The 26,732-nt window shown below is 47.0% G+C and overlaps 1 protein-coding gene across 2 annotated transcripts in view; it reads left to right on the forward strand.

The window, feature by feature from the left end:
* LOC139574671 (catenin alpha-1) overlaps nt 1-26,732 on the forward strand; it is a 251,524-nt gene that overhangs the window by 122,564 nt on the left and 102,228 nt on the right. For both annotated transcript variants that reach the window (XM_071399447.1, XM_071399448.1), the window contains exons 9-11: nt 704-784; nt 1,286-1,438; nt 21,019-21,111. In XM_071399447.1, the coding sequence (XP_071255548.1) occupies nt 704-784; nt 1,286-1,438; nt 21,019-21,111 (327 nt within the window). The remainder of the gene's footprint in view (nt 1-703; nt 785-1,285; nt 1,439-21,018; nt 21,112-26,732) is intronic.

Raw genomic sequence — 26,732 nt, forward strand, 5'->3', positions numbered from 1 at the left:
GCGTGGCGTGGCGCAGGGGGAGGAATAATCGATATGAAGAAGCTGCTGTTGTTAGCATTAGGACATTTTTATTTCCGGGTATTTGATATACCTCCACAGACCAAGGGACTCATTACCTGCTTGAAGAAGTGATATACCCAAATCCATCCTCAGGAGAATCTCATAACTTGGGCAGGAGAAATATCTGTACTGTTATCTCTCTGACTAATACTATCTCTGATCTGTACTGTTCTCTCTTTGACTAATACTATCTCTGATCTGTACTGTTCTCTCCTTGACTAATGATATCTCTGATCTGTACTGTTCTCTCCTTGACTAATGATATCTCTGATCTGTACTGTTATCTCTGACTAATACTATCTCTGATCTGTACTGTTCTCTCCTTGACTAATGATATCTCTGATCTGTACTGTTCTCTCCTTGACTAATGATATCTCTGATCTGTACTGTTATCTCCCTGAGTAATGATATCTGTCAACTGTTTGTTTTTATTTCTGCTCTAATGGATTTAAACCAACAGTAGTTGTTCATATGCATCTCTGGTCCGTCTCAAGTTTATCTCTGTATTATAAATGATTGTCTTGTAAAGGCCTGCGATTCATCCCTCAGTGACTTTCCTCCACCTCGCTGTCTCTCTTTCGCTCTGTCTTCGTCTGTGTAAATAGTCATTACCTCTAACCTTCTCTCGCTCGCTCTCCTCCAGGCTGGCAAGAAGGACAAGAGTGATGCTCTGAACACCGCCATCGACAGGATGACCAAGAAGACTAGGGACCTTCGCAGACAGGTTGGTCCCTCTTCTCCCATTCCTTCTCCAGAGACCTCCATGGGTTTATTTGTCTCCCCTTCTCCTCCTTTCATTCCTTCTTTCTCTCCATTCTCCCATTCTTTGTCCATATCTCCACAGACAGGTTGGTGCAAATTCCCCTCTTCTCCTCCCTCAATCTCCCTCCATTCTCCCATTCCTCCTTCCACAGACAGGTTTCCTTCCTCTATCCTTCCCTCCCCTGTTCTCTTCCTCCCTCCGTTCTCTTCCTCCATCCTCCCAGTCCCATTCCTTCTCCAGAGACCTTCACAGACAGGTTTCCTTCCTCTATCCTTCCCTCCCCTGTTCTCTTCCTCCCTCCGTTCTCTTCCTCCATCCTCCCAGTCCCATTCCTTCTCCAGAGACCTTCACAGACAGGTTGGTTTTACAAAATATTTAGTTTCTCTGCCAGAGGCTTTTGTTTTTCTCTAGTACAGCTAAAATAACTGTTCAGCTGTTTAACTCCTCGTTCTCTCTGTGTAGCTGCGTAAGGCGGTCATGGATCACGTCTCGGATTCGTTCCTGGAGACCAACGTTCCTCTGCTGGTTCTGATCGAAGCGGCAAAGAACGGGAACGAGAAGGAGGTGAAGGAATACGCCCAGGTGTTCCGCGAGCACGCCAACAAGCTCATCGAGGTACGTTACCGAAAGTTACACGAACATCTCTTGGAGTTTTCTTAGTCAGATACTGTAGGGTGATGTCTTTAGGAGGTGTTGGAGATGGACCGGAGGATGGGGACATCTATGGGGTTAGGAACATTACTCTACACTGAACAAAAACACAACTCAACATGTAACAATTTCAAAGATTTTACTGGGAATACAGATATGCTTCTGTTGCCCACATATACCTTTAAAAAAAAATATGAAAACCAGTCCGTATCTGGTGTGACCACAATTTGCCTCGCATCTCCGTCACGTAGAGATCCGTCACGTAGAGCTGTCGTACACGTCTATCCAGAGCATCCCAAACATGCTCATTGGGTGACATGTCTGATGTTATAAGGAACTAGGATCGACTTGCCCTCCAAATCCCAACCTTATCACATTTTAGGAAACCACAAAACTGACCTTAATTTCTCATTCTAGTTGCATGATTGATCTTGAAACGTGTATTTTACAAACTCCTTCATGTGATGTGTTTTACACTGACGATACAATACAGTGACTATACAAAACATGAAGAACACCTGCTCTTTCCATGACAGACTGATCAGGTGAAAGTTATGATCCCTTATTGATGTCATTTGTTAAAACCACTTCAATCAGTGTAGATGAAGGGGAGGAGATAGTTCAATAAATCCTCTTAAGGATCGCTACAGATAGCTGTTCCACCCACGGGATGGTTGAGCTAACGTAGGCTAATACGATTAGCATGAGGTTGTAAGTAACAAGAACATTTCCCAGGACATAGACATATCTGATATTGGCAGAAAGCTTAAATTCTTATTAATCTAACTGCACTGTCTAATTTACAGTAGCTATTACAGTGAAATAATACCATGCTATTGTTTGAGGAGAGTGCACAGTTATGAACTTAAAGTTATTAATTAGGCACATTTGGGCAGTCTTGACAAAAAAAAAAGACATAAATGCAATGGTTCATTGGTTCAGCCTGACACTTTGCACATACACTGCTGCCGTCTAGTGGCCAAAATTGAAATTGAGCCTGGTCTGAAATAATACTTTATGGCCTTTCTCTTGCATTTCAAAGATGGTACAAATATATATTTTTTTATGATCTTTTACCAGATCTAATGTGTTATATTCTCCAGGATTATTTTCACATTTCCACAAACTTCAAAGTGTTTCCTTTCAAATGGTATCAATAATATGCATATCCTTGCTTCAGGGCCTGAGCTACAGGCAGTTAGATTTGGGAATGTCATTTCAGGGGGAAATTGGAAAAAAGGGGCGGATCCTTAAGAGTTTTTTTTTAAAGAAGGACTTTTAAGCCTTGAGACATGGATTGTGTGTGTGCCATTCAGAAGGTGAATAGGAAAGACTAAATATTTAAGTGCCTTTGAGCGCGGTATGGTAGTAGGTGCCAGGCTCAGCGGTTTGTGTGAAATACAGCGCTGCTGGGATTTTCACACTCGACAGTTTTCCTGTGTGTATCAAGAATGGTCCACCACCCAAAGGACATCCAGCCAACTTGACACAACTGTGGGAAGAATTGGAGTCAACATGGAACAGCATCCCTGTGGAACGCTTTCAACACCTTGTAGAGTCCATGTCCTGACGAATTGAGGCTGTTCTGAGGGCGACTGAAGGGGGGGGGGGGGTGCAACTCATTATTAGTAAGGTGTTCCCAATGTTTGATATTCTTAGTGTATGTTGAGAACAGAACAATTGAATTAGGCCAGTAGCTAGCACCCAGTCTAAGCAAATTCCTTATGTGATTGTGCTCCTGGCTAGCCGTGCAGTGTAAAGCTGCAGTATGTGCGTGTTGTAATTCATTCTGTTTGTGAAAACACAAGCCAAAGAGGTATATGCCACGGGTTTATACCCTGAGAATGCACCGCAATAGTCCTCGACACTCACACCAACTCTCCATCTAAACCAACACTGACTAAAGGCCTTGGCACATCGGATTCCATCTTTTTAAGATTATTAAGTGTCACACTGTGCGATGTTAAATTTAATTTTGATCAACCTGGCCAGATTGTGCGATTTAGCTTCAGTTCTGTCGTCACATTCTGCGATTGGCCTGCGAGGCTACGTCAGCTGCAACGGTGTATCTGATCGTGTGTCAGCACCGGCTATTCAACATCAACTGGATCTGATCGTGTGTCAGCACCGGCTGTTCAACATCAACTGGATCTGATCGTGTGTCAGCACCGGCTGTTCCACATCAACTGGATCTGATCGTGTGTCAGCACCGGCTTTTCCACATCAACTGGATCTGATCGTGTGTCAGCACCGGCTGTTCAACATCAACTGGATCTGATCGTGTGTCAGCACCGGCTGTTCAGGCCTCACTCTATGCTTATGCGCAAGTGAAGTTAGGAAAAACTGAAAGTATGCAACCATGGAAATTGTTTTCTCCAAACTCCTAATCAAATAGACTCCCCCAAAATAACATTGTCGCTGTAGAACGTTTGTTTTTCATCGGGTAGATTAACCGCAAATGTCATTTAAACAAGATTAATGAAATTCTTCTTCTGGCACAGCATGTAAAACGGTTAAATCTTAAACTATTTATTATTCTGACTATTCACAATCGTATTATTGTGCGCAGGCTCAGTGCAGTCAGTCTTCCTAATTGGTCAGTCTCCGGGATCGGCTCGTAACACCCAGCCTATCACTACGCGATAACGGCTGAACATTTGTGACACTGCTAAAACTTTGTCAGAACCTACAACCGTACGTAGCGGTAGTTTTAATGACAGATATAGACCCTGTCACACTGAACGACCCAAGACGTCCGACAATCGTTTGCAACCTAAGAATTTGCCCCCCCAAAGTGGACATTTTAGTCTGGGACGGCAAAATCGTGGCGTTATATGGCTAAAATCATAGTCTGCGCAGGCTTTCATTCAACGGGCTTGAGCTTTATGGAAGATGCTGCAGCAGAAGCCGAATGGTGGTGTTGTCCCAAACGTCACCCTAATCCATATGTAGTGAACTACGTTGGACCAGTGCCTGTATGGCTAGTGCACTATATAGGGTGCCATTTGTGCCCGAGCCATGGTGTTGTGATTTAAGCCGTCAGACAGAAAGACAAACACTTTGTCTGATCTGAATGGCTGGTCACAGCTGTGGAGCCCCACTTTAAGCCTGGCCCAGAGTAGCCAAACCTCCCTCTGCCTGACAGGGTTAAGTGATTCCTCTGGGGATGGGGATTCATTGTCTGAACAGTTGGATCTCCATCCACCTACTACTTATTGACAGACAGAGACGGCATAAACACAGGGAGGGAAGGAAAGCACTCTCCCCTGCTGTTCAGCGACCGGTGTGTTGTCTTTTGACTGCCACAGTGATTTTCAAAAAAGGGGCCGCTTTGTAAAATAAATGTATTGCACTCTTTCTCTCTCGTGTTCCCTCTCTCATCCCCCTTCCTCTCATTCTCATGTCAGCTCTCAAGCGTTCTCACTCATTCTGTCAAGTCATTTCTAAGGGGTTTTATTGGCATGGGAGACATATGTTTACATTGCCAAAGCAAGTGAAAATAAACAGTGAGCTGTAACAAACATCTATAAACATATATATTTTTTTAGATAACAGTAAACATTGCACTCAAAGTTCTCAAAAGGATGGACATTTCTAATGTTATATGATCACCTACGTACAGTGTCCAACACGATCCGCTTTCCCTAAAAGCATGATGGTCATGTTTTGAGCAACATTAGCAGTCTTCATCAGTTGACTTGAAATCTGTTCCCCCAAGTGAATTAACTTTTGTAACTGTGTCAGAGTGTCATGCACTGACATTTTAAAGTGACCTCTCACTTGTCCCTATGGATGGCCCATGACGAACCCTTGCCATTTTGACTCTGCGGATGGTGCAGACTGGTTGAGTGGGGGCCCATAGAGTTACCATGCGGGACAGGGAGCCGGAGCAGGATATCATGCTGGCCAGGAGCAAGCCTGAGGAAATTGGTGGAAGCTGGTGAGGAATCAGAGGAAAGGGCCATTAGGATGTGGGATCCTGGGGGCCCACGCTGACAGCAGTGGCATTAGGGGACGACACAACTAGAAGTCCTCTGACACTTCAACTCTGAATGATTAGAGAGCACGCGAGCGAGGGGAGGGAGCACGCGGAGGAAGGGAGCGAGTGCGCGAGTGGGTGGGCACTGAGGTACGGTCATCTGGTCCATATACACCCTAATATGGATTAGAATGAGTAGAACATGGAATGGTGTTGAAAGGGGGAGAATGGCCTGTGTAGAGCTATGGGCTTGACTACAGGGAAGGGAGCGTCCATGTGGAGGCTGGTTTTGTGTTGTCGACTACAGGGAAGGGGAGCGTCCATGTGGAGGCTGGTTTTGTGTTGTCGACTACAGGGAAGGGGAGCGTCCATGTGGAGGCTGGTTTTGTGTTGTCGACTACAGGGAAGGGGAGTGTCCACGTGGAGGCTGGTTTTGTGTTGTCGACTACAGGGAAGGGGAGCGTCCACGTGGAGGCTGGTTTTGTGTTGTCGACTACAGGGAAGGGGAGCGTCCATGTGGAGGCTGCTTTTGTGTTGTCGACTACAGGGATGGGAGCGTCCATGTGGAGGCTGGTTTTGTGTTGTCGACTACAGGGATGGGAGCGTCCATGTGGAGGCTGCTTTTGTGTTGTCGACTACAGGGAAGGGGAGTGTCCATGTGGAGGCTGGTTTAGTGTTGGTGACTACAGGGAAGGGGAGTGTCCATGTGGAGGCTGGTTTAGTGTTGGTGACTACAGGGAAGGGAGCGTCCATGTGGAGGCTGGTTTAGTGTTGGTGACTACAGGGAAGGGGAGCGTCCACGTGGAGGCTGGTTTTGTGTTGTCGACTACAGGGAAGGGAGCGTCCACGTGGAGGCTGGTTTTGTGTTGTCGACTACAGGGAAGGGAGTGTCCATGTGGAGGCTGGTTTTGTGTTGTCGACTACAGGGAAGGGGAGTGTCCATGTGGAGGCTGGTTTTGTGTTGTCTACTACAGGGAAGGGAGCGTCCATGTGGAGGCTGGTTTTGTGTTGTCGACTACAGGGAAGGGAGCGTCCATGTGGAGGCTGGTTTTGTGTTGTCGACTACAGGGAAGGGGAGTGTCCATGTGGAGGCTGGTTTTGTGTTGTCGACTACAGGGAAGGGAGCGTCCATGTGGAGGCTGGTTTTGTGTTGACTACAGGGAAGGGAGCGTCCATGTGGAGGCTGGTTTTGTGTTGTCGACTACAGGGAAGGGGAGCGTCCATGTGGAGGCTGGTTTTGTGTTGTCGACTACAGGGAAGGGAGCGTCCATGTGGAGGCTGGTTTTGTGTTGTCGACTACAGGGAAGGGGAGAGTCCATGTGGAGGCTGGTTTTGTGTTGTCGACTACAGGGAAGGGAGCGTCCATGTGGAGGCTGGTTTTGTGTTGTCGACTACAGGGAAGGGGAGTGTCCATGTGGAGGCTGGTTTTGTGTTGTCGACTACAGGGAAGGGAGAGTCCATGTTGAGGCTGGTTTTGTGGTGTGTATTTATTTAAAAAAAAAAAAAAAATCCCCCAGTTTTACAATTACTTTGGTTAAAAAAATGTATTGTAGATACTCTGAACACATGAAATCCCTCCCAACTAACCGCTACTGTACTGCTACATATTCTGTGTGGGTAGTCTATCAATGCATTGCAATGGAGCGTCTTTATTTCAGAGGATAGATGCATTGGGTGCATCCTAAATTGCACCCTATTCTGGCTATTACCTAATATAGTACACTACTTTTGACTTCAGTCTTTTGTGTTCTGGTCAAAAGTAGAGCACTATATAGGGGATGGTGTCCATTTCAGACACAGCCGGTGTATATAAATATCACATGGTTATATAGGGTGAGTCATCAGACTGGGATTGACACGTTTGGCTAACAAGACATTGTTTACACTACAAATGACTAATTAGCGTCTATCATTTTTCTTACTTATAAAATGGCTGAGTTTCATCCGCTATATTTATCAGGTGAAAATAGCCACACGAGTATCTAAGTGATGATGTGATGGCTGAAAGTCATAATATAGTGTATGTAAGTGATGGCTGCAGCAGTCATAATATAGTATCTGTAAGTGATGTTGTGATGGCTGCAACAGTCATAATATAGTATCTGTAAGTGATGGCTGCAGCAGTCATAATATAGTATATGTAAGTGATGTTGTGATGGCTGCAACAGTCATAGTATAGTATCTGTAAGTGATGGCTGCAGCAGTCATAATATAGTATCTGTAAGTGATGTTGTGATGGCTGCAACAGTCATAATATAGTATCTGTAAGTGATGTTGTGATGGCTGCAGCAGTCATAATATAGTATATGTAAGTGATGGCTGCAGCAGTCATAATATAGTATATGTAAGTGATGTTGTGATGGCTGCAGCAGTCATAATATAGTATATGTAAGTGATGTTGTGATGGCTGCAGCAGTCATAATATAGTATCTGTAAGTGATGGCTGCAGCAGTCATAATATAGTATCTGTAAGTGATGGCTGCAACAGTCATAATATAGTATCTGTAAGTGATGGCTGCAGCAGTCATAATATAGTATATGTAAGTGATGTTGTGATGGCTGCAGCAGTCATAATATAGTATCTGTAAGTGATGGCTGCAGCAGTCATAATATAGTATCTGTAAGTGATGGCTGCAGCAGTCATGCATGCAGGGTTTATTTTCTCAGGGTATCTTTGCCCAGGGTCTTCAGCCTATAGGTTGTCCCCCAGATGGCACCCTATTCCCTATATAGTGCACTACTTTTGACCAGAGCCACATGGGACCTCGTGAAAAGTAGTGCAACAAATAAGGAATAGAGTTCTATTTTGGATGCACCTATATAGGCCTCGGAGACCACAGCCCTTGAACCAGTACTTGGACCACAGCCCTTGAACCAGTACTTGGACCACAGCCCTTGAACCAGTACTTGGACCACAGCCCTTGAACCAGTACTTGGACCACAGCCCTTGAACCAGTACTTGGACCACAGCCCTTGAACCAGTACTTGGACCACAGCCCTTGAACCAGTACTTGGACCACAGCCATTGAACCAGTACTAAGCTGTCAAGGCAAAGGGTGGCTGCTTTGAAGAATCTCAAATATAAAAAAAAAACATTAACTTTTTTGGGTTACTACATATGTTATTTCATAGTTTTGATGTCTTCTATTATTCTACAATGTAGAAAACAGTAAAACAGAAAAACCCTGTAATTAGTAGGTGTCTAAACCTTTGACTGGTACTGTATATAGCTACTCTACTGATGCCAAAATTTGACTGTAGGGTGTCAGCAAATATAATTAAAAGTTGACCCTATTCCTTATGTAAATAAGTATTCAGACCCTATGCTATGAGAATTGAAATTTAGCTCAGGTGCTTCCTGTTTCCATTGATCATCCTTGATGTTTCTACAACTTGATTGCATTACCCCTGTGGTAAATGCCATTGATTTTAGAGGTGATTTGGAAAGGCACACACCTGTGGCGGTCATGAAATTTTGTCAGCCGGTGATTGTCAAGCAAATCACTGTCGGTCTCACGGTAATTGACCGTTAATTAACGTAAACACATTTAGCATCTCCTGTAGTACAAAAGTCGACCAATTCTATTCCAAACCGTCTGGGACAGTTGTGGGATGCGATAGATCCCAAATTTAATACAACCACTAGCATCAAAAACCCTTTTATAAGCAATGAGGCTGATGCAACAGATGAGAACATTTAGCTTAAAATGTTGATACACTATGAGGCTATTTCTTCACATTAAGTGCAGCAATGTGCACAGGAGTAGGCTATAAGCACGACTCTTCCATTAGCCGAAAACACCATTATCAAAAGTGACCGCAAATGCAATTATGCCTGTAATTATTTTATTATAAAGGTGCGTTTTTATGGTTAAAAACGTTCTTCCCCAAAACTGAAACTCACGTTCTTCTTATATATGCCAGTTGCACCCCTTGTAAAGCGGGTTAATGTGCTTAATTTTAAGAAGTGTTTTGGCCACTTTAGTTGTGATACAAACCTTATCAAAACATATAGGCCTATGGACTAGTCTACATGAGGTGTGATACAAACCTTATCAAAACATATAGGCCTATGGACTAGTCTACATGAAGTGTGATACAAACCTTATCAAAACATACAGGCCTCTGGACTAGTCTACATGAGGTGTGATACAAACCTTATCAAAACATATAGGCCTATGGACTAGTCTACATGAGGTGTGATACAAACCTTATCAAAACATACAGGCCTCTGGGCTAGTCTACATGAGGTGTGATACAAACCTTATTAAAACATATAGGCCTCTGGACTAGTCTACATGAGGTGTGATACAAACCTTATCAAAACATACAGGCCTATGGACTAGTCTACATGAGGTGTGATACAAACCTTATCAAAACATATAGGCCTATGGACTAGTCTACATGAGGTGTGATACAAACCTTATCAAAACATACAGGCCTCTGGGCTAGTCTACATGAGGTGTGATACAAACCTTATTAAAACATATAGGCCTCTGGACTAGTCTACATGAGGTGTGATACAAACCTTATCAAAACATATAGGCCTCTGGACTAGTCTACATGAGGTGTGATACAAACCTTATCAAAACATACAGGCCTATGGACTAGTCTACATGAGGTGTGATACAAACCTTATCAAAACATACAGGCCTCTGGGCTAGTCTACATGAGGTGTGATACAAACCTTATCAAAACATACAGGCCTCTGGACTAGTCTACATGAGGTGTGATACAAACCTTATCAAAACATATAGGCCTATGGACTAGTCTACATGAGGTGTGATACAAACCTTATCAAAACATACAGGCCTCTGGGCTAGTCTACATGAGGTGTGATACAAACCTTATCAAAACATATAGGCCTATGGACTAGTCTACATGAAGTGTGATACAAACCTTATCAAAACATATAGGCCTCTGGACTAGTCTACATGAGGTGTGATACAAACCTTATTAAAACATATAGGCCTATGGACTAGTCTACATGAGGTGTGATACAAACCTTATCAAAACATACAGGCCTCTGGGCTAGTCTACATGAGGTGTGATACAAACCTTATTAAAACATATAGGCCTCTGGACTAGTCTACATGAGGTGTGATACAAACCTTATCAAAACATACAGGCCTATGGACTAGTCTACATGAGGTGTGATACAAACCTTATCAAAACATATAGGCCTATGGACTAGTCTACATGAGGTGTGATACAAACCTTATCAAAACATACAGGCCTCTGGGCTAGTCTACATGAGGTGTGATACAAACCTTATCAAAACATATAGGCCTATGGACTAGTCTACATGAAGTGTGATACAAACCTTATCAAAACATATAGGCCTCTGGACTAGTCTACATGAGGTGTGATACAAACCTTATCAAAACATATAGGCCTCTGGACTAGTCTACATGAGGTGTGATACAAACCTTATTAAAACATATAGGCCTATGGACTAGTCTACATGAGGTGTGATACAAACCTTATCAAAACATACAGGCCTCTGGGCTAGTCTACATGAGGTGTGATACAAACCTTATTAAAACATATAGGCCTCTGGACTAGTCTACATGAGGTGTGATACAAACCTTATCAAAACATACAGGCCTCTGGACTAGTCTACATGAGGTGTGCGACTATGATTCCATAATTCACAAGTGACAGGCTAATATTGTCACCCATCAGACTATTCTTGATTTAATCTTGTCTTTTACATACAGTGAGGGAAAAAAGTATTTGATCCCCTGCTGATTTTGTACGTTTGCCCACTGACAAAGAAATTATCAGTCTATAATTTTAATGGTAGGTTTATTTGAACAGTGAGAGACAGAATAACAACAAAAATATCCAGAAAAATGCATGTCAAAAATGTTATAAATTGATTTGCATTTTAATGAGGGAAATAAGTATTTGACCCCTTCTCAATCAAAAAGATTTCTGGCTCCCAGGTGTCTTTCATACAGGTAACGAACGGAGATTAGGAGCACACTCTTAAAGGGAGTGCTCCTAATCTCAGTTTCTTACCTGTATAAAAGATACCTGTCCACAGAAGCAATCAATCAATCAGATTCCAAACTCTCCACCATGGCCAAGACCAAAGAGCTCTCCAAGGATGTCAGGGACAAGATTGTAGACCTACACAAGGCTGGAATGGGCTACAAGACCATCGCCAAGCAGCTTGGTGAGAAGGTGACAACAGTTTCTGTGATTATTCGCAAATGGAAGAAACACAAAAGAACTGTCAATCTCCCTCAGCCTGGGGCTCCATGCAAGATCTCACCTCGTGGAGTTGCAATGATCATGAGAACGGTGAGGAATCAGCCCAGAACTACACAGGAGGATCTTGTCAATGATCTCAAGGCAGCTGGGACCATAGTCATCAAGAAAACAATTGGTAACACACTATGCCGTGAAGGACTGAAATCCTGCAGCGCCCGCAAGGTCCCCCTGCTCAAGAAAGCACATATACATGCCCGTCTGAAGTTTGCCAATGAACATCTGAATGATTCAGAGGACAACTGGGTGAACGTGTTGTGGTCAGATGAGACCAAAATGGAGTTCTTTGGCATCAACCCAACTTGCCGTGTTTGGAGGAGGAGGAATGCTGCCTATGACCCCAAGAAACCATCCCCACCGTCAAACATGGAGGTGGAAACATTATGCTTTGGGGGTGTTTTTCTGCTAAAGGGACAGGACAACTTCACCGCATCAAAGGGACGATGGACGGGGCCATGTACCGTCAAATCTTGGGTGAAAACCTCCTTCCCTCAGCCAGGGTATTGAAAATGGGTCGTGGATGGGTATTCCAGCATGACAATGACCCAAAACACACGGCCAAGGCAACAAAGGAGTGGCTCAAGAAGAAGCACATTAAGGTCCTGGAGTGGCCTAGCCAGTCTCCAGACCTTAATCCCATAGAAAATCTGTGGAGGGAGCTGAAGGTTCGAGTTGCCAAACGTCAGCCTCGAAACCTTAATGACTTGAAGAAGATCTGCAAAGAGGAGTGGGACAAAATCCCTCCTGAGATGTGTGCAAACCTGGTGGCCAACTACAAGAAACGTCTGACCTCTGTGATTGCCAACAAGGGTTTTGCCACCAAGTACTAAGTCATGTTTTGCAGAGGGGTCAAATACTTATTTCCCTCATTAAAATGCAAATCAATTCATAACATTTTTGACATGCGTTTTTCTGGATTTTTTTGTTGATATTCTGTCTCTCACTGTTCAAATAAACCTACCATTAAAATTATAGACTGATCATTTCTTTGTCAGTGGGCAAACGTACAAAATCAGCAGGGGATCAAATACTTTTTTCCCTCACTGTATATTACATAATATGTGAAAATAGTTTTGATTTAGAATGGACCATTTATCATGCACCTGTATCGAAACAGGGGCAGCTGGAAAAAATACATGTGATCTGTGAACTTAAATAGCGAATGGAGGATGCTTTTCCCTCTGGTTTATTTTCATGCCAGCCAGGTAGGCTATACTCCTGTTGTAAAGCAATGTTCTTAATATTAGGAAAGTTGAGAAATAAATGTAGTAGGCCTAGCCTATAGAAAGCTGATGGGATCCTCTTTTTAATAGAGGCCATCAAAACTCTGTTTTGTCATGCAACTTCATAGCCTTTAGAAATGTTGAGCAACATGGGCTCTCATAAAGTGGTTGATTTCGATTTTTGATTACATTTGCATTGACGTCAGAGTGATTAGAGGGACAATAGAGTGCTGAGTACCAGGCAGTTAGCAAGTTTGGTAGACTACTAATGACAAGCAGCAGCATCAGAGCTGGGAGAAGAATAGTTACCGTGACTAAACGTTCATGTGGAATTTGACTGCCTTCATGACTTGTGACCGCCGATGTGGCGGTAATACGGTCACCGCAACAGCCCCACACACCTGTCTGTATAAGGTCCCACAGTTGACAGTGCATATCAGAGCAAAAAAACAAGCCGTGAGGTCGAAGGAATTGTCCGTAGAGCTCTGAGACATTATTGTTGAGGCACAGATCTAGGGAAGAGTATCTAAAAAAAATAAAAAAATAAAAAAATCCAGCATTGAAGGTCCCCAAGATTCTTAAATGGAAGAAGTTTGGAACCACCAAGACTCTTCCTAAAGCTGTCTGCCGGGCTAAACTGCACAATCGGGGGAGAAGGGCCGTGGTCAGGGAGGTGACAAAGAACCCAATAGTCACTCTAACAGAGCTCCAGAGTTCCTCTCTGGAGATGGGAGAACCTTCCAGAAGGAAAACCATCTCTGCAGCACTCCATCAATCAGACCTTTATGGTAGAGTGGCCAGACGGAAGCAACTCCTCAGTAAAAGGCACATGACAGCCCGCTTGGAGTTTGCCGAAAGGCACCTAAAGGACTCTGACCATGAGAAACAAGATTCTCTGGTCTGATGAAACCAAGATTGAACTCTTTGGCCTGAATGTCACGTCTGGAGGAAACCTGGCACCATCCCTATGGTGAAGCATGGTGGTGGCGGCATCATGCTGTGGGGATGTCTTTCAGCGACAGGGCCTGGGAGAGTGATGGTTGTGTTATGATATGGGATCTCTCAAGTCTCCTCAACCGGATTAGAGAAAAATCTTAACTGTTTTTGGTTGGTCATTATAGGCTATTGTGTGTAGAAACAATTGAAACAATTTTAGAATAAGGCTTTAACGTAACAAAATGTGGAAAAAGTCATGGTCTGAATACTTTCCGAATGTAAAATAAGGGGTGCTTGTATTTGTCCTTTCACTGCAAGTGTGTAACCTGTACGTGTTTGAGGTGTGAAATAGAAATAGAACTCCCACTGAGACACCCTCAGAGAGCGCCATCAGGGTCAGCCATTATTGACTGGCGAGCGCGAACCAATTAGGGTTAAGTTCCTCGCTCCAGGACAGATGGACGGGTTTTTCACCTTGTCGGCTCGGTGATTTGAACTACCAACCTTTGGGTAACCGTCCCAACGCTCCAACCGCTGTTCACGGTGTTGGGCTCTGAGACTGTCGGTATCACAACGGCAGAGAGATTGGCCATCACGTAGTCATACACTGCACCCCTTCCCCAATACACTAATACACTATAAATTGTGCCTTCCTGTATTTACTGAGCCATTTACTTTGCTCCTATTTTGTATTGTAGCATGAACCTGTACGTAAGCATTTCATTGGACGCTATACCATGTGCATAAAACATCAAGCAAATAAAACTTGAGGGGAGGGAGTTTGGACCTTCCTCCAATCCGGTTGAGGAGACTTGACAGAGAGATATCATAACACAACCATCAAATCAACATCTCTGAATACAGAGTGATCCGCTTTCATCCAGCGGCCATCGATCCCGCTGTATCCCGAGGTAACAAACTGTGTAATATACGTACATGACAAGCTAGCACATTTTATACACCACCACAACCGTCTCACAGATGGAGGGTTAACTGAAATATGTGGGCTGTACCCCGAATGTAGTGTAGGGAAAAGAGACTCCGCCTTAGACGTGTCATCTGGACTGGTCGGAAGGGAGTGAGGGTCACTGTAGAGTGCACTTGATAGGGGAAAGGGTGCATGCTAGCAGATGGACTAGCATGCTAGCAGATGGACTAGCATGCTAGCAGATGGACTGGAATGCTAGCAGATGGACTGGCATGCTAGCAGATGGACTGGCATGCTAGCAGATGGACTGGCATGCTAGCAGATGGACTGGCATGCTAGCAGATGGACTGGCATGCTAGCAGATGGACTGGCATGCTAGCAGATGGACTGGCATGCTAGCAGATGGACTGGCATGCTAGCAGATGGACTGGCATGCTTGCAGATGGACTGGCATGCTAGCAGATGGACTGGCATGCTAGCAGATGGACTGGCATGCTAGCAGATGGACTAGCATGCTAGCAGATGGACTAGCATGCTAGCAGATAAACTTTAAGGCATTATACTAATGCTAGATAGCGACTAACTTCAAACTGCTCACAGAAATAAACATGGTATTTACTAGTTCATCTGACTCTGTGGAAGTAGATGAAGGACCTTATTGCCAATATCCCAAAGTATCCCTTTAAGCAGCAGAGGGAATAGAGCTGTGGTTTCTCCACCATGTTCCCTTTAAGCAGCAGAGGGAATAGAGCTGTGGTTTCTTCACCATGTTCCCTTGAAGCAGCAGAGGGAATAGAGCTGTGGTTTCTTCACCATGTTCCCTTTAAGCAGCAGAGGGAATAGAGCTGTGGTTTCTTCACCATGTTCCCTTTAAGCAGCAGAGGGAATAGAGCTGTGGTTTCTTCACCATGTGTAAATAACAGCTCTACCTTTTGATCAGGGCTCTTGGGGTGCTGTTCGCCTACCACGGTACTGTCTGTCAGTGTTCTTTGACCTCCCTGTAACAGATGTGGCAGGTGAAAACAGTATGAAGCATCATTAGGTTTGAAAATTATGGTGGAAGCTCATCAGGCTGGCTTTCACCTGGTCACTTCTTTCAGATCGTAGGGCTGGAGGGGGGAGGACGGGCTGGAGGGGGGAGACATAGGCTAGAGGGGTAGGAGGACATAAGGGAGGGCATAGGTGTGATGGAGAGCAGGCAAAAAGAGGAGATATATTGAAGGCAGTCGGCAGAGCCCTAGACATACCACGCTGCTGCACACTACCGTAGTCCCCCTGCACCACACTGCCGTAGTCCCCCTGCGCCACACTTCCGTAGTCCCCCTGCGCCACACTACCGTAGTCCCCCTGCGCCACACTACCGTAGTCCCCCTGCGCCACACTGCCGTAGTCCCCCTGCACCACACTACCGTAGTCCCCCTGCACCACACTACCGTAGTCCCCCTGCGCCACACTACCGTAGTCCCCCTGCGCCACACTGCCGTAGTCCCCCTGCACCACACTACCGTAGTCCCCCTGCACCACACTACCGTAGTCCCCCGGCGCCACACTGCCGTAGTCCCCCCGCGCCACACTACCGTAGTATCCCCGCGTCAGACTACAGTAGTCCCCCCGCGTCAGACTACCGTAGTCCCCCTGCGCCACAGTACAGATCCACAATGTGCAGCTAGACTACCCGTTACCTCAATAGGCCAGGCAGGAACACAGTGTAGGTGTTACTAGTCAGCATTACAGCCACCCAGCCAGACGACCAGTCACCCAGGCAACCAGACAGTAGCATGCTCAGTAATCATAGAGATAATGTTCTATTTAATGACACGTCACCACTCGCTGTGTAGAATGACTTATTTTAGTAATGTGTGACTATAGAGAATATACTGAATATACTGGCTATAGAGAACCTCTGCTCTGTGTGTGTACGAGTCAACCAGTAGACATACTGTTGTATATGACTATAGAGAACTTCTGCTCTGTGTGTACGAGTCAACCAGTAGACATACTGTTGTATATGACTATAGAGAACCTCTGCTCTGTGTGTACGAGTCAACCAGTAGACATACTGTTGTATATGACTATAGAGAACCTCTGCTCTGTGTGTGTACGAGTCAACCAGTAGACATACTGTTGTATATGACTATAGAGAACCTCTGCTCTGTGTGTGTACGAGTCAACCAGTAGACATACTGCTGTATATGACTATAGAGAACCTCTGCTCTGTGTGTACGAGTCAACCAGTAGACATACTGTTGTATATGACTATAGAGAACCTCTGCTCTGTGTGTACGAGTCAACCAGTAGACATACTGTTGTATATGACTATAGAGAACCTCTGCTCTGTGTGTACGAGTCAACCAGTAGACATACTGTTGTATATGACTATAGAGAACCTCTGCTCTGTGTGTGTACGAGTCAACCAGTAGACATACTGTTGTATATGACTATAGAGAACCTCTGCTCTGTGTGTGTACGAGTCAACCAGTAGACATACTGTTGTATATGACTATAGAGAACCTCTGCTCTGTGTGTACGAGTCAACCAGTAGACATACTGTTGTATATGACTATAGAGAACCTCTGCTCTGTGTGTGTACGAGTCAACCAGTAGACAAACTGTTGTATATGACTATAGAGAACCTCTGCTCTGTGTGTCTACGAGTCAACCAGTAGACACACTGTTGTATATGACTATAGAGAACCTCTGCTCTGTGTGTGTACGAGTCAACCAGTAGACATACTGTTGTATATGACTACAGCCTATTGATTTTTAGTTGGATGGTGATGCCGACTGTAACCATTTAGATAAAATATTAAAAGCTGACACAATCCCATCCGTTTTAATTCTGTCCCATGTGACGTTGTCAGTGTTTCCTGCATCAGCCCCAAAGCTGTAGTCGGTGCTCTTGTCCCCTTCTGCTCTTCTCTGATCCAGTTTCTCTTACTTATTGATAAGGGTTGACTGTTATTTACACCGACTATTGATCCATTCCCTGGGTGTTGGTATTTAGGAAGGTAACCTGTGGTTTTGAAGCCAACTAACTACACATGCTTTACGGCCGAGAGAGAGGGTCCCCTTCTTTATACTCTCTTTTATAAATGGATTTAATCTACCGGAGTGGATTTAGAATGACAGAATATATTAACACCAGAATGTTTAGTGGAATAGAATTGATACAATTCGAAACCTGTTAGAACGTTAGTCCATTAAATGGTTCTGTAATTTACTCTCCATAACTGTGGCTGCTTGTTTGAAATTATAAGTGGCATTTCTGGAACCCAATTTATGGAATAGAATGATTTCTACTTTAGCAATATAACCACTGATGCCCGTTTCTCCATTACCCCCCCCCCCCCCCCAACCATGTGTTAATTTAAACCGATGGATTTTACACTGAATCAACAGCAGGGGGACCTGGGGTAGGCTGGTACTTGGTCTGACCCATATGGCCATAAAATCTGATGGGAGATTCATTATATACGGTACATTCGGAAACTATTCAGACTCCTTCCCCTTTTCCACATTTTCTTACGTTTCTGCCTTATTCGAAAATGGATTAAATTAAATCTAAACAAAATACTCCATAATAACAAATCAAATTTTTTATTTAGGCAAATTTATTTAAACAGATACCTTATTTCCATAAGTATTTAGAACCTTTACTATGAGACTCGAAATTGAGCTCAGGTGCATCCTGTTTCCATTGATCATCCTTGATGTTTCTACAACTTGATTAGAGTCCTGTGGTAAATTAAATTGATTGGAGAGGCACACACCTGTCTATATAAGGTCCCACAGTTCACAGTGCATTTCAGAGAAAAAACCAAGCCATGAGGTCAAAAGAATTGTCCGTAGAGCTCCGAGACAGGATTGTGTCGAGGCACAAACTGAGCAATCGGGCGAGAAGGGCCTTGGTCTGCGAGGTGACAAAGAACCCAATAGTCACTCTAACAGAGCTCCAGAGTTCCTCTCTGGAGATGGGAGAACCTTCCAGAAGGAAAACCATCTCTGCAGCACTCCACCAATCACGCCTTTATGGTAGAGTGGCCAGACGGAAGCCACTCTTCAGTAAGTCACATGACAGCCTGCTTGGAGTTTGCCATAAGGCACCTAAAGGATTCTGACCATGAGAAACACGATTCTCTGGTCTGTTGAAACCAAGAGTGAACTCTTTGGCCTGAATGCCAAGCGTCACGTCTGGAGGAAACCTGGCACCATCCCTATGGTGAAGCATGGTGGTGGCAGCATCCCTACGGTGGTGGCTGGGAGACTAGTCAGGATCAAGAAAAAGATGAACGGAGCCAAGTACAGAGAGATCCTTGATGAAAACCTGCTCCAGAGCGCTCAGGACCTCAGACTGGGGTGAAGGTTCACCTTCCAACAGAACGACCTTAAGCACACAGCCAGGACAACACAGGAGTGGCTTCGGTACAACTCCTCCTGAATGTCCTTAAGTGACCCAGCCAGAGCCCGGACTTGAACCCGATCTAACATCTCTGGAGAGCTGAAAATAGCTGTGCAGCAACGCTCCCCATCCAACCTGACAGAGCTTGAAGAGCTTCTGCAGAGAAGAATGGGAGAAACTCCCCAAAAACAGGTGTGCCAAGTTTGTAGCGTCATACCCAAGAAGACTTGAGGCTGTAATCACTGCCCGAAGGTGGCTCAACAGTACTAAGTAAAGGGTCTGAATACTTGTGTAAATGTGATTTCAGTTTTTTTTTATACATTTGCAAACGTTTCTAAAAACATGTTTATGCTTTGTCGTTATGGAGTATTGTGTGTAGATTGATCAGGGGGGGAAAAAACAGTTTAATAAATTTTAGAATAACTCCAACGTAACAAAATGTGTAAAAAGTCAATGGGTCTGAATGCACTAAGTATTCAGACCCGTTATTTAGGACGTTACGTGTGGGTATTCAGACCCGTTATTTAGGACGTACGTGTGGGTATTCAGACCCGTTATTTAGGACGTTACGTGTGGGTATTCAGACCCGTTATTTAGGACGTACGTGTGGGTATTCAGACCCGTTATTTAGGACGTACGTGTGGGTATTCAGACCCGTTATTTAGGACGTACGTGTGGGTATTCAGACCCGTTATTTAGGACGTACGTGTGGGTATTCAGACCCGTTATTTAGGACGTACGTGTGGGTATTCAGACCCGTTATTTAGGACGTACGTGTGGGTATTCAGACCCGTTATTTAGGACGTACGTGTGGGTATTCAGACCCGTTATTTAGGACGTACGTGTGGGTATTCAGACCCGTTATTTAGGACGTACGTGTGGGTATTCAGACCCGTTATTTAGGACGTACGTGTGGGTATTCAGACCCGTTATTTAGGACGTACGTGTGGGTATTCAGACCCGTTATTTAGGATGTTACGTGTGGGTATTCAGACCCGTTATTTAGGACGTACGTGTGGGTATTCAGACACTTGCTCTCCTGCTCTCTGTCATCAGTGTGTTTTATATTCAGGGGGGTTATGGTGGAGGGAGGGAGGTTCCCCCTCTGATGGATAGAGACACATTTACCAGACTCCAGACTAGCGAACGTACCGTACTACCACCAGAGATGTAGACCCGTCTGTCTCTCTCCTGTTTTCCGCATCTCTCATATTTGTTCAACTTACAGAATACATCTGAGGCGTGTGGAGTGTTTCTCTCAAGTTTAGCCTCCTGCTCTATATATCTTGTGTAATAGAGACCGACAGGGATACATGTCTGTATACCGTCTGTTTCCCAGAGGTTTCTATCTTTTCTTTCAGTAGTGGTGGAAAAGTTGGCGCGTGGGGGAAGTCTAACAGTGATTGTTTGTCCTTAAAGATTATATTTTTATAAATCTATAGCTCCATTATATTTTCTACACACTTTATATCTGGGTTTAGTCTTACGTTTACACTGAACATGTTTTACTGCCCCCCCCCCCCCCCCCCCCAAAAATATATAAATTATATATTGTTATAATTTATTTTTAGGAGTGGTGGCACAGATTCCTCTGCTAAATTAATATAGGGGAAACACTGACCATGCGGTCTGTGTATGTGAGTAGGAGTCTTTTGTCTGTGTGTTTGTTTACTAGGTATGCTACATGCTGTGTACTGTATAATCAGAAGCTGACTGTCTGCGTGAGACAGAGACAGTAAAACTGGTCTATAATGATGTGAAGTGTGTATGTAGGTGTGAGTCTGACTGTCTGTCTGTGTCTAGGTGGCCAACCTGGCCTGCTCCATCTCTAATAATGAAGAGGGAGTCAAGCTGGTTCGTATGGCTGCTTCCCAGCTGGAGACACTCTGCCCCCAGGTACCTGCCGGTCTCCTTCCTCTCTCTCCAGCTCTCCTCTCTCCAGCTCTCCTCTCTCTCTCTCCAGCTCTCCTCTCTCTCTCTCCAGCTCTTCTGTCTCTCTCTCCCTCTCCAGCTCTCCTCTCTCCCTCTCCAGCTCTTCTGTCTCTCTCTCTCTCCAGCTCTCCTCTCTCTCTCTCCAGCTCTCCTCTCTCTCTCTCCAGCTCTCCTCTCTCTCTCTCTCCAGCTCTCCTCTCTCTCTCTCCAGCTCTCCTCTCTCTCTCTCCAGCTCTCCTCTCTCCAGCTCTCCTCTCTCTCTCTCCAGCTCTCCTCTCTCTCTCTCCAGCTCTTCTTTCTCTCTGTCTCTCTCTCCCTCTCCAGCTCTCCTCTCTCCCTCTCCAGCTCTCCTCTCTCCCTCTCCAGCTCTCCTCTCTCTCTCCAGCTCTCCTCTCTCTCTCCAGCTCTCCTCTCTCTCTCTCCAGCTCTCCTCTCTCTCTCTCCAGCTCTCCTCTCTCTCTCTCCAGCTCTCATCTCTCTCTCCAGCTCTCCTCTCTCTCTCTCTCCAGCTCTCCTCTCTCTCTCTCCAGCGCTCCTCTCTCCCTCTCCAGCTCTCCTCTCTCCCTCTCCAGCTCTCCTCTCTCCCTCTCCAGCTCTCCTCTCTCCAGCTCTCCTCTCTCTCTCTCCAGCTCTCCTCTCTCCCTCTCCAGCTCTCCTCTCTCTCCAGCTCTCCTCTCTCTCCAGCTCTTCTCTCTCTCTCTCCAGCTATTCTCTCTCTCTCTCCAGCTCCTCTCTCTCTCTGTCTCTCTCTCTCTGTCTCTCTCTCTCTGTCTCTCTCTCTCTCTCTCTCTCTGTCTCTGTCTCTGTCTCTGTCTCTGTCTCTGTCTCTCTCTCTCTGTCTCTCTCTCTCTGTCTGTTCACACTTCCAGCCCCCCATTCCCACCCCATCCCTCTTCCCACATCCCTGCCAACACTTAACACCTTACAGGCCCCTTCTCTCCCCTCAGCTGTGCCAGCCCTACAGCTAACCAACCCCCCGCCACACCAGCCTATAAGTCTACCAGTCATATTGCTGAAACCTCCAGTGCCTGGAGGCTAAGGGTTGGTTTGGGAATCATAGCTAGCTCTGCCAACCTTCATTTCCATCCGACCTACAGCCCTTCCTGCTCCCAGTTGAGACAGGATCTCATCTGACTTTCAGAAGCGGCCCCATTAACCAGATTGCCCAACGTTATGTCAAAATATTGAGTTTTGCAGAGCAACTTTCGTCATTACCGTTACGCACAGCGTTTACTCCCCCCCCCCCCCCCCAATGTATCTAAATTAAATCCACCTTCAGCACCTCCAATCAAATCACTCATTACTGCCAGCAGCAGGGCAGGACGGCTGGTCCAGCAGCAGGGCAGGACGGCTGGTCCAGCAGCGGGGCAGGACGGCTGGTCCAGCAGCGGGGCAGGACGGCCGGTCCAGCAGCGGGGCAGGACGGCCGGTCCAGCAGCGGGGCAGGACGGCCGGTCCAGCAGCGGGGCAGGTCGGCCGGTCCAGCAGCGGGGCAGGTCGGCCGGTCCAGCAGCGGGGCAGGTCGGCCGGTCCAGCAGCGGGGCAGGTCGGCCGGTCCAGCAGCGGGGCAGGTCGGCCGGTGGTCCAGCAGCGGGGCAGGTCGGCCGGTCCAGCAGCGGGGCAGGTCGGCCGGTGGTCCAGCCGCGGGGCAGGTCGGCCGGTGGTCCAGCCGCGGGGCAGGTCGGCCGGTGGTCCAGCCGCGGGGCAGGTCGGCCGGTGGTCCAGCCGCGGGGCAGGTCGGCCGATAATTGATTTACATTTGAATTCAGACCTTCGGAAGTCCATATGGTGTGTAACGACAGTAATGACGATAGTTGGTGAGAACAGAACGTATTTTGACATAACATTTGCAGAGCTGGTTTATGGGAATTTGAGTTGGAAGGATCCTGGGTGTCAGATGAGATCTCATCAGGTGCAGGTTCACCTTGAGGTGCAGGTTCACCTTGAGGTGCTGGTTCACCTTGAGGTGCTGGTTCACCTTGAGGTGCTGGTTCACCTTGAGGTGCTGGTTCACCTTGAGGTGCTGGTTCACCTTGAGGTGCTGGTTGACCTTGAGGTGCTGGTTGACCTTGAGGTGCTGGTTCACCTTGAGGTGCTGGTTGACCTTGAGGTGCTGGTTCACCTTGAGGTGCTGGTTCACCTTGAGGTGCTGGTTCACCTTGAGGTGCTGGTTCACCTTGAGGTGCTGGTTGACCTTGAGGTGCTGGTTGACCTTGAGGTGCTGGTTGACCTTGAGGTGCTGGTTCACCTTGAGGTGCTGGTTCACCTTGAGGGGCTGGTTCACCTTGAGGGGCTGGTTCACCTTGAGGTGCTGGTTCACCTTGAGGTGCTGGTTCACCTTGAGGTGCTGGTTGACCTTGAGGTGCTGGTTGACCTTGAGGTGCTGGTTGACCTTGAGGTGCTGGTTCACCTTGAGGGGCTGGTTCACCTTGAGGGGCTGGTTCACCTTGCCAACCCCCGCCCCTCCTCCTCCATACGCTCCCAACGCTGTCAGCCAAGTCCCTCATCCAGCTACACCGTTAGTCCTGTCCTGAAATAGAGTTCTACAATTCTCCTGCTTAACTGGATGTAATAAAACCTGCCCACCCATAGTATTACATCTATATTCAGCCTTGTCCCTCAAACTCTGTCCCCGCCCTGCCAACCCTCTCCTTACCAGTCTGCCTATCTCTGCCCCTCTCCCTCTCTGATTCCCGCCCTCTCCCGTCTCGCGCCCTTCCTCTCCCTCTCTCGCTCTTGCCCTATCCTGCCTCTCTCTCACCTCTAGCCTGCCTCGCTCTCTCTCTCTCACCTCTAGCCTGCCTCGCTCTCTCTCTCTCACCTCTAGCCTGCCTCAATCTCTCTCTCTCTCACCTCTATCCTGCCTCGCTCTCTCTCTCTCACCTCTAGCCTGCCTCGCTCTCTCTCTCTCACCTCTATCCTGCCTCGCTCTCTTTCTCTCACCTCTATCCTGCCTCAATCTCTCTCTCTCACCTCTATCCTGCCTCAATCTCTCTCTCACCTCTATCCTGCCTCAATCTCTCTCTCTCGCACCTCTATCCTGCCTCAATCTCTCTCTCACCTCTATCCTGCCTCGCTCTCTCTCGCACCTCTATCCTGCCTCGCTCTCTCTCGCACCTCTATCCTGCCTCGCTCTCTCTCGCACCTCTATCCTGCCTCGCTCTCTCTCGCACCTCTATCCTGCCTCGCTCTCTCTCTCGCACCTCTATCCTGCCTCGCTCTCTCTCTCGCACCTCTATCCTGCCTCGCTCTCTCTCTCGCACCTCTATCCTGCCTCGCTCTCTCTCTCGCACCTCTATCCTGCCTCGCTCTCTCTCTCGCACCTCTATCCTGCCTCGCTCTCTCTCTCTCGCACCTCTATCCTGCCTCGCTCTCTCTCTCTCGCACCTCTATCCTGCCTCGCTCTCTCGCACCTCTATCCTGCCTCGCTCTCTCTCTCGCACCTCTTTCCTGCCTCGCTCTCTCTTGCCTCACTCTCTCTCCATCTCGCCTTCCCCTGCCTCACTCTCTCTCCATCTCGCCTTCCCCTGCCTCGCTCTCTCTCGCCTTCCCCTGCCTCGCTCTCTCTCGCCTTCCCCTGCCTCGCTCTCTCTCTCGCCTTCCCCTGCCTCGCTCTCTCTCTCGCCTTCCCCTGCCTCGCTCTCTCTCTCGCCTTCCCCTGCCTCGCTCTCTCTCTCGCCTTCCCCTGCCTCGCTCTCTCTCTCGCCTTCCCCTGCCTCGCTCTCTCTCTCGCCTTCCCCTGCCTCGCTCTCTCTCTCGCCTTCCCATGCCTCGCCTTCCCCTGCCTCGCTCTCTCTCGCCTTCCCCTGCCTCGCTCTCTCTCGCCTTCCCCTGCCTCGCTCTCTCTCGCCTTCCCCTGGCCTCGCTCTCTCGTGCGCCCCTCCCTCCCTCTGCTCCCCCCTCTCTCTCTCGCGCGCCCCTCCCTCCCTCTGCTCCCCCCTCTCTCTGACAGTACTGACTCTTTAATCTCACCTAATGACTCCCATTCATCCTCAGCTTGAATCTCACCACATGTATTTCCCCAAGAAAACAAGCTGTTCCTCATTCACCCTTTTCCCAGTGAATCTCTCCTACTCATCAATTAGTGAATACTGTTGCCAAAACAGTGGGTGGGGGGTGAACCCTGCCAAAACACAGTGGGTGGGGGGTGAACCCTGCCAAAACACAGTGGGTGGGGGGTGAACCCTGCCAAAACACAGTGGGTGGGGGGTGAACCCTGCCAAAACACAGTGGGTGGGGGGTGAACCCTGCCAAAACACAGTGGGTGGGGGGTGAACCCTGGCCAAACACAGTGGGTGGGGGGTGAACCCTGGCCAAACACAGTGGGTGGGGGGTGAACCCTGCCCAAACACAGTGGGTGGGGGGTAAGCAACACAATCAGCACTATGCTAATGTTGCGACTGTGTGTTGGTCTCTCTGTGTGTGTTGGTCTCTCTGTGTGTGTTGGTCTCTCTGTGTGTGTTGGTCTCTCTGTGTGTGTTGGTCTCTCTGTGTGTGTTGGTCTCTCTGTGTGTGTGTTGGTCTCTCTGTGTGTGTGTTGGTCTCTCTGTGTGTTGGTCTCTCTGTGTGTTGGTCTCTCTGTGTGTTGGTCTCTCTGTGTGTTGGTCTCTCTGTGTGTGTGTGTGTTGGTCTCTCTGTGTGTTGGTCTCTCTGTGTGTTGGTCTCTCTGTGTGTGTTGGTCTCTCTGTGTGTTGGTCTCTCTGTGTGTGTTGGTCTCTCTGTGTGTGTTGGTCTCTCTGTGTGTGTTGGTCTCTCTCTGTGTGTTGGTCTCTCTGTGTGTGTGTGTTGGTCTCTCTGTGTGTGTGTTGGTCTCTCTGTGTGTGTGTTGGTCTCTCTGTGTGTGTGTTGGTCTCTCTGTGTGTGTGTGTGTTGGTCTCTCTGTGTGTGTGTGTTGGTCTCTCTGTGTGTGTGTGTGTTGGTCTCTCTGTGTGTGTGTGTGTTGGTCTCTCTGTGTGTGTGTGTGTTGGTCTCTCTGTGTGTGTGTGTGTTGGTCTCTCTGTGTGTGTGTGTGTTGGTCTCTCTGTGTGTGTGTGTGTTGGTCTCTCTGTGTGTGTGTGTTGGTCTCTCTGTGTGTGTGTGTGTTGGTCTCTCTGTGTGTGTGTGTGTTGGTCTCTCTGTGTGTGTGTGTGTTGGTCTCTCTGTGTGTGTGTGTGTTGGTCTCTCTGTGTGTGTGTGTGTTGGTCTCTCTGTGTGTGTGTGTGTTGGTCTCTCTGTGTGTGTGTGTGTGTGTTGGTCTCTCTGTGTGTGTGTGTGTGTGTGTTGGTCTCTCTGTGTGTGTGTGTTGGTCTCTCTGTGTGTGTGTGTGTGTGTTGGTCTCTCTGTGTGTGTGTGTGTGTTGGTCTCTCTGTGTGTGTGTGTGTGTGTTGGTCTCTCTGTGTGTGTGTGTGTGTTGGTCTCTCTGTGTGTGTGTGTGTGTTGGTCTCTCTGTGTGTGTGTGTGTGTTGGTCTCTCTGTGTGTGTGTGTGTGTTGGTCTCTCTGTGTGTGTGTGTGTGTTGGTCTCTCTGTGTGTGTGTGTGTTGGTCTCTCTGTGTGTGTGTGTGTTGGTCTCTCTGTGTGTGTGTTGGTCTCTCTGCGTGTGTTGGTC

Source organism: Salvelinus alpinus, chromosome 4 (genome assembly GCF_045679555.1).
Source record: "Salvelinus alpinus chromosome 4, SLU_Salpinus.1, whole genome shotgun sequence".
Classification (NCBI taxonomy): Eukaryota; Metazoa; Chordata; class Actinopteri; order Salmoniformes; family Salmonidae; genus Salvelinus; species Salvelinus alpinus.